This window comes from Dreissena polymorpha, chromosome 1, assembly GCF_020536995.1.
Source record: "Dreissena polymorpha isolate Duluth1 chromosome 1, UMN_Dpol_1.0, whole genome shotgun sequence".
Classification (NCBI taxonomy): domain Eukaryota; kingdom Metazoa; phylum Mollusca; class Bivalvia; order Myida; family Dreissenidae; genus Dreissena; species Dreissena polymorpha.
Genome location: NC_068355.1, coordinates 4,632,267 through 4,640,125, shown reverse-complemented (window position 1 = coordinate 4,640,125; position 7,859 = coordinate 4,632,267). Strand labels below are relative to the sequence as shown.

At 33.2% G+C, this 7,859-nt stretch overlaps 1 protein-coding gene across 2 annotated transcripts in view; it reads right to left on the bottom strand.

The window, feature by feature from the left end:
• Positions 1–2,696: 2,696 nt before the first annotated feature.
• Positions 2,697–7,859, bottom strand: part of LOC127869058 (glutamate receptor-interacting protein 2-like) — an 81,037-nt gene continuing 75,874 nt past the window's right edge. For both annotated transcript variants that reach the window (XM_052411337.1, XM_052411343.1), the window contains one exon: positions 2,697–6,449. In XM_052411337.1, coding sequence (XP_052267297.1) covers positions 6,168–6,449 — 282 coding nt within the window. In that variant the 3' untranslated portion in view covers positions 2,697–6,167. The remainder of the gene's footprint in view (positions 6,450–7,859) is intronic.

Sequence of the window (7,859 nt, the reverse complement as noted above, 5' to 3'; positions counted from 1 at the left end):
TGGTTGAGTTCAAAAATGGTTACATTTGCTTGAAAAACATGGCCACCAGGGGGCGGGGCATTTTTCCTTATATGGCTATAGTTAAATCTTGTTAATATTCTAGAGGCCACATTTATTGTCCTATCATCATGAAACTTGGTCAGAAGATTCATCCCAATAATATCTTGGACGAGATAAAAAATGATGCCGGTTGGTTGAAAAACATGGCCGCCAGGGGGGCGGGGCATTTTTCCTTATATGGCTATAATAAAACCTTTTTAACACTCTAGAGGCCACATTTATTGTCCAATCTTCATGAAATTTGGTCAGAAGATTGGTCTCAATAATATCTTGGTTGAGTTCAAAAATGGTTACATTTGCTTGAAAAACATGGCCACCAGGGGGCGGGGCATTTTTCCTAATAGGAATATATAGGGCTTTAGTTAAATCTTATTAACACTCTAGAGGCCACATTTATTGTCCGATCATCATGAAACTTGGCCAGATAATTTGTCCCAATGATATCTTGGATGAGTTTGAAAATGGTTCCGGTTGGTGGAAAAACATAGCCGCCAAGGGGTCGTGGCATTTTTCCTTATATAGCTATAGTAAAACCTTGTTAACACTCTAGAGGCCACATTTATTGTCTGATCATCATGAAACTTGGTCAGAAGATATTTCCCAATGATATCTCTGACAAGTTCGAAAATGGTTCCAGTTGCTTGAAAAACATGGCCACCAGGGGGCGTTGCATTTGTCCTTATATGGCTTCATGAATCTTCATGAAACTTTGTCAGAATATTTTGTTAAATAATATCTTGGATGTGAATGAAAATGGTTCTGGTCTGTTGAAAAACGTGTTCACTAGTCATGAAAGTTGGTTAGAACATTGTTTTAATGACATCTTGGGCTGCACAGAACAGATCAGTTCCTTTGAATCTCAGGTGAGCGACTTTGGGCCTTTCAGGCCCTCTTGTTTTCAATATTTGAATCTAGATTTAACAATTGCTTTTCTCTGGTAATTGTATCTGAACAAATTTACAGAAAAAATGCAAATGCCTTTCCCATAATGTTCTCTTCAAAACTGACCATGTGTGAATTATATTTGCAATCACAGAACAACACAAATTTTAAATGCATTTTATTAGTGGAATGTTCCACATATTCTTAATGTAATTTTATCACATAATTATACTGTATAGACATTTTTTTGATAATTAAATATGTGTTTCAACTTTAAAGATAATTTTTCAAAAGTATGTCATGACACTATTTTTTGTGTTATTTTTCTTACAACTTGTTTTGAAAATTGTTTAAGAATAACTTATCACACAAAAAATAATAAAGAGAGACAAATATGCAAATTTGTATTTGTTTTTATGCCCCTGCAAAGTGATAGGAATTAAACAAATGCAACTTGCCTGCATGTATTCTCCAACACTTGTTACATTTGACCATAAATTTTGTTCACTGTTGAATTTTTATGAAAATGAATTTCTTGAGACCAAATTTGTGATGGCTACAAAAAATGTAGTTTTGGTGTGAAAAATATTGAAATATTGAAATCATTAAAATAAAAGAATAAAGAAATAAAAAATATATATCTTAAGAAAACATTGTGGTTAAGTCCAGATTCCAAGAACTATTACTCTTTTCAGGGTTGGAGTGATGTCCCTTGCTTTATTTCTTGAAGAACCCAATTACAGTGACATTGCCGAGAATATAACTCAAAATATATTGAAGTTATTCAAATGAAACTTGATATCATTACAGAAGCTAAAGCCCTTTTTTATGTACAAATTAAGGTCAAATTAGTTTGCAGTGTTTAAAAATTCTAGGCCACTTCTGATGGGATGGTATCACTTTTAACGTTTATTCATCAGATTGTCAGTTTACAATACTTACTATAGGTCTTAAATATGGCTCTTTTTGGAAGATGATTTGTTTTGGATAAAAGCCATTCTATATCTGGCCAATGTCAAATTATCATTTGTCATTAGTTTGCATTAGATGATTTAAGTCTGCTCAGAACAGAAAGACCTGGAGCAGAAATGGAATGTTTGTTGACAAATAATATTTTATATAGATTAGAGGAAGCTTTAAAAGTTAACTGCTATATATATGCAAGATACGTCTTGTTATTGAAGTCTGGTATTTTTCAAAATTCCATGAAGAAACATTTCTGTGACAAGTGAAATTCCTACTGAACATATATATCAGTCAATGCAACGGTCAATCTTGACTTTCTGATAATGCAATGATGTGACTTTACAGATTGATTTGAACATAAGTAATAATCATGATGAAATCATATTTTGTATTCTGTTTATTTAAACTGCAATTCTGTCTTAACCCTTAAAGCGCTGGAGCTGAATTTTAAAGGCCTTTGCAAACAGTTTGGATCCAGATGAGACGCCACAGAACGTGGCGTCTCATCAGGATCCAAACTGTTTGCTATTCTGATAGTATTCTTTGAAAAAAAATGAAGAAAATGCTAATTTTAGAAATTCTGCAGACGACATTTGAGCAGACGACAAATTTCCCAGCATGCAAAGGGTTAAGACAATTTTATGTAGAAGTCTGCCTGCGAAACAAGTTTGAACGTTAATATGAAGATAATTGACACAATAGACAAAACATTGACTGTCTAGGGTGACCAATTATGTTTCCCAGATGTACATTACAATTGTAACATTAGCATGTACAAAAAGACCAAGGGTTATTGGGTGTTTTATTACTCTTGAAAATTGGTTCACCAGTTTGTAATAACACATATAATAGTTCATACAAATAAACAGGATGTAGAAACAAATAAAAAACAACCAACATCTCAAGATACAGAAATAAATGTACAAATATTGTATATAACAATCCATGATAAAATAAATGTACATACCGGTATTTGCAATATAGTTATAGACAGGGGTTTTGAGATAATCATTGATATCTAAAAATATCTTTAATTACACAATTACTTATATACATGCATACATGTTTTACAGATCTTGTGTGTAGATATAACAGGTACATTCAACATCAAAGTAATGCCAATAATTTGATATTCAGGCTCAAGTGCATATATCAACATAAAGAAATGTTTTGATAGTTATGACCCTGCAGTAAAAAAACACAATTTTATAACAATAAGAAATATTGAGTACATTATATAGTAGAACAATGTTTTGCTAGCATATATAGTATTTTGTTGTCCATACAGATGGTCATGTTGTGTTCAAGTTATGTAACCATATGGGGAAAAATGTTTGACTCGTTCAATTTGAGGTTTGATAGACACCTTATTGTATTACATATGAAATATTCATAGAACCTTTCTAAATATTAGCCTCTATTTGGAAAAAAATGGCTAAATGTAGGTACGTAAAGTGTCAACCCAAATGAGCCTGTATAGTCTACATGGCTAAATGTAGGTACGTAAAGTGTCAACCCAAATGAGCCTGTATAGTCTGCATGGCTAAATGTAGGTACGTAAAGTGTCAACCCAAATGAGCCTGTATAGTCTGCATGGCTAAATGTAGGTACGTAAAGTGTCAACCCAAATGAGCCTGTATAGTCTGCATGGCTAAATGTAGGTACGTAAAGTGTCAACCCAAATGAGCCTGTATAGTCTGCAAAGGACCGACACTTTGCATCTAAATTGGATTTTCAAAATGAAAGTACTTCCTGTCAACAAAAACTTACATTTTCGCGGAAAGTGTCATCTCTTAAGTGCAATCTGCATGGCTAATCTGGGACAATACTTTAGTGATGCATTACGATCATACATTAAAACTAAGTATCCATCAAAACTGAATATCAATGAATTGTTTTTATTGAAGTGAGTAAATGACAAAGTGGCAAATCACAAATGTGATGTTATACAATAACGATATACATATGTTATAAATAATAATATGTATATAATCAAATCTAAACAAGTACAGATTTATTTCAAGCATATTTAATATCCGTATTATTGAGGTATGTATATTACACTTCAGCTAGGTTCAGCACAGATGAAAGTCAATTTGATACTACACAATGCACTTTCATTAATAATGGGAGGAATGGACAGAGATATGAAAATAACAAATTATGATGCAGTTAGACAAAGGAAAGTCACTGATTGTAAACAGCATTTTTACGAGTAATGGTTATTAGTCGCAAAGAAATGGAGAATGTGGTAGTCGCTTCAAGGTATAAAAATCCTCTTTGTCAAATGACAAACGATAAAAGACTTTTCCTTAATCAGAGCATTACGCATGTTCAAAACAATGACGTGGAAAACCTCTATAAAGGTCTTTGTTAAAAATTAAGAGGAGTAGCATAGCTATTGTTGAATTGTTTAGCTTAAAAGGGGCATTACTTTTGAAGTTTTTTACCTAAGAATAATCAAAATTGAATTGGCACAAAATCACGTTGTAAGGAAAAAGACATTAAATGTTGTATGTTGAAATGCGAAGAGTGCCTTGTCGGAAAATTGTGTGTCTATGGACAGAGGGACATTCATGGTGGATCCAGTATAACTTGCTCTACTTCATGGCAGAGGAATACTTTTATGGCATCTAAAAATTCATAGTAGCACCCATAACTCATAAAAACAGCACCACAGTATCACTGGGAATCCAGTCAATGACATTAAAGCAAACAGTTCTTATGTCATTACGACTTCACAAATAACACCAGCAAAATCCTGATTTTTTTCTAACTCATGATATCTGAACAAACCCAAAGGAAAAACATAAACCTCATGAGGTTTTATTTATTTGTTCACTTGAATTGTGTGTAACATATTCAACAGTATTTAGTTCATGTAATGGCAGTTAGGTGACCAATATTGATTCATTTGTATGAGGAAAAATCGTTTATACAAATTTATAACATAGTCAATCCAGAGATTCTTCAATTAAGTGCGTAGATTTGTAAAAATATGGCACGAAAAACTCATGTGTGCACGAGAAAAACATCATTTGTTACAAATCAGACAGACAAAAGTGTGTATAAATTCTTAATTAAAATATGAGAATGCAACTGGTATGCAACTATTTTGACCGTGTCAAAATATTGCTATACTCATTACAAAAAATTTACTACTATTTTGTTATAGCATACAACTTTTATAGAAATTTAACATTAAATGTCAACAGTTATATGTAAAATGTTCAACCACTAAAAACTGTAAAGTCATATAGTTTAGCATAATAGTTATATAAAAATATTTCAATAGATAGTCAACGTTCCATTTTTCGGAAAATAACATTGCATTTAATGCTTCATTAAAAGATACCATAAACTTTTTCATTTCTGTATTTTTTATTTAAGACGAGCTTTAACAAACATCATTTTTTAGTTAAAACAATATTTCTTTTATTAATATAATATTTTTTTAATATCAAAACAAATCTACATAATTGGGTATATGTCCTGTTGAAATTTAAGAAAGATTTTTTTTACATTTAAGCATTGTCACTACACCAACACGAAAATCAGATTTAGGAACACATTACCATGTGTGAAAACAACTGATATTCAGCAATAGGCACAATCAACTTACACTTTTTGGCCGATATACGAGAACTTTGGGAAAGAAATATCACATATTGTTTATCATTTTACAATTTCTACCATGTACCATGTCTGTAACAGAAGCATGAGGTAACCAAAACAAACCAGCCCTACTCTGGGACAACAGGGCTTAATGCATTTGCAGTGCAAGTCGTCTCAGATTAGACTGTGTAGTCCGCACTGGCCAATCTGGGGTTACACTTTCCACCTAGACTGGATTTTATCTAAGAAGAGACTTGCATTAAGCCCCGTTTTCCCAGAGCAAGGATTAAATATAACAAAAAATCTCAGAAAAAGAGCATTCAATACTGGATAACAACTTCATTGTCATACAAAATTTGGGGACCAGTCATGGAGTAATAGATTGCTACATCTTAAACAACAGAAAGAAAAGAAACTTTGGAATGCAAGAAAAAATTGAAAGAATTAGGGTTTTGCCATATGCATGAACATTCTCTACTAACATTAACCCTATTTTCATACAGTGAAAGCTTTAAGTTATGCTTTCATTAAAATATACTATCATATTTCTAAAATAGCACGTATAGAATGAAATTCTATGTAAGCTCTAATAAATACCTTAACATGATAAATGATACATAAATATAATCTACATTAATATAATCTCAAACGGTTTTGCACGATTTTTCACTTCTGGCAATGGGTGTGTCCAGATCATAAACGTTCATGTACACTGGAATGCTGTCAGTGGATTGGCTGTTACGGTCACATGACCCACGGCTACCATGGGGGTCAGGAAGGGGTTTCTTGCCCTTGGGCTGTTTGAAGGCCATCTGTGACTGAGCAAGAGGATTTCTGCAGACGACGATGTCCAGACAGTTCCCTGCCTCTGATATCAATGGGATGGCTTTGCTACAGTCAATATCTCGTATCCTTTTCTTGTTGATCTACAATATGTGGGGAAAAAATCAGTTAATTGAATAATATGTTCATTTTACAACCAGATTGATCAATCTATCAATTTAGGTAGATACTGTAAGGTGAGTCCCTTACTTTCCCTTTTGATTGAAAGTATTTTGAATTGACTTGCTTTCTATTTGTTTTCAAAGAATAAAAACAATGACTAACAAACTCATAATAAATTATCATTTCAAGTTCAACAAGAGATGTGTTTGTCAGAAACACAATGCCCCCTAATTCGCTGCTTTGAAATAAAATTTCAATATATCATTTGGCAGGTTTAGAAATTATCTCCCTTTTAAAGCTTATTACTTCCCTTGGATTGTATTTTTTTATTTTTGACCTTGAAGGATGACCTTGACCTTTCACCACTCAAAATGTGCAGCTTCATGAGATACACTATGGCAAGCGGTTCGACGCATTATCCCAAGAAACTAGGTTTCTCATGAGAACCCTAAGGTTCTCATTCTCGCTTGAAGACTGCACATGGCTTCCAGAACCTTGGTTTTCAAATGAGAACCTAGGTTTTCATGAGAAACTAGGTTCTCATTTGAAAACCAAGGTTCTGGTAAGAACCTAGGTTCTCAGAATGAGAACCTAGGTTCTCAGAATGAGAACCTAGGTTCTCATGAAAAAACCTAGTTTCTTGGGATTATGCGTCGAACTGCTTGCCATATCTGTGGTTTTCATTTGGGAACCATAGTTCTCATGAGAACCTAGGTTCTAATGAAAACCTAGGTTTTCAGAATTACGCATCTTTAATACTAAATCCATGATTTTTATTTTGGAACCATAGGTTCTCATGAGAGGTTCCCATGAGAAATGAGAACCTAGGTTTCCAGAATTACGCATTGGATGGCTTAAACTTGCCCGTTTGGAATACGGGACACATATTATTCAGGGCGCAGGATCAATGGGGTTCACATATGATTACACACGGGCTGGACAGAATGAAAACACGCTGTTAAGAACTTTATTGTTGCAGATATCTCAAGTTATTGAAATATGTTTGCAAAGTCTTTAGTGTATAAGTTTATCTTGCAGTGTGGACCGATATCTTACGATTGAATAATACATTATTACACATTATCAATAGAGATTAAACTTCTATTTATACCATAATGATTGCTTAATATATCACAGACATACTTAAAATAGAAAAGTTAGAAAACTGTACCGTACAGTCGTTTGAGGCCCGAACAAGGGAACTGAATATCTGCAACTCATTAAATGCTGTAACAATGAATTATGTAACGATTGATCTGAATTTGTTTCAATTTTTAGTCTCAAAATAATATTTACAATGTCGACAGTTTAATTTTTAGCTCGACTATTATATATGAAATATATATAGTGGAGCTATCCTACTCACCCCGGCTTGGGCGTTAGCGTGAGCG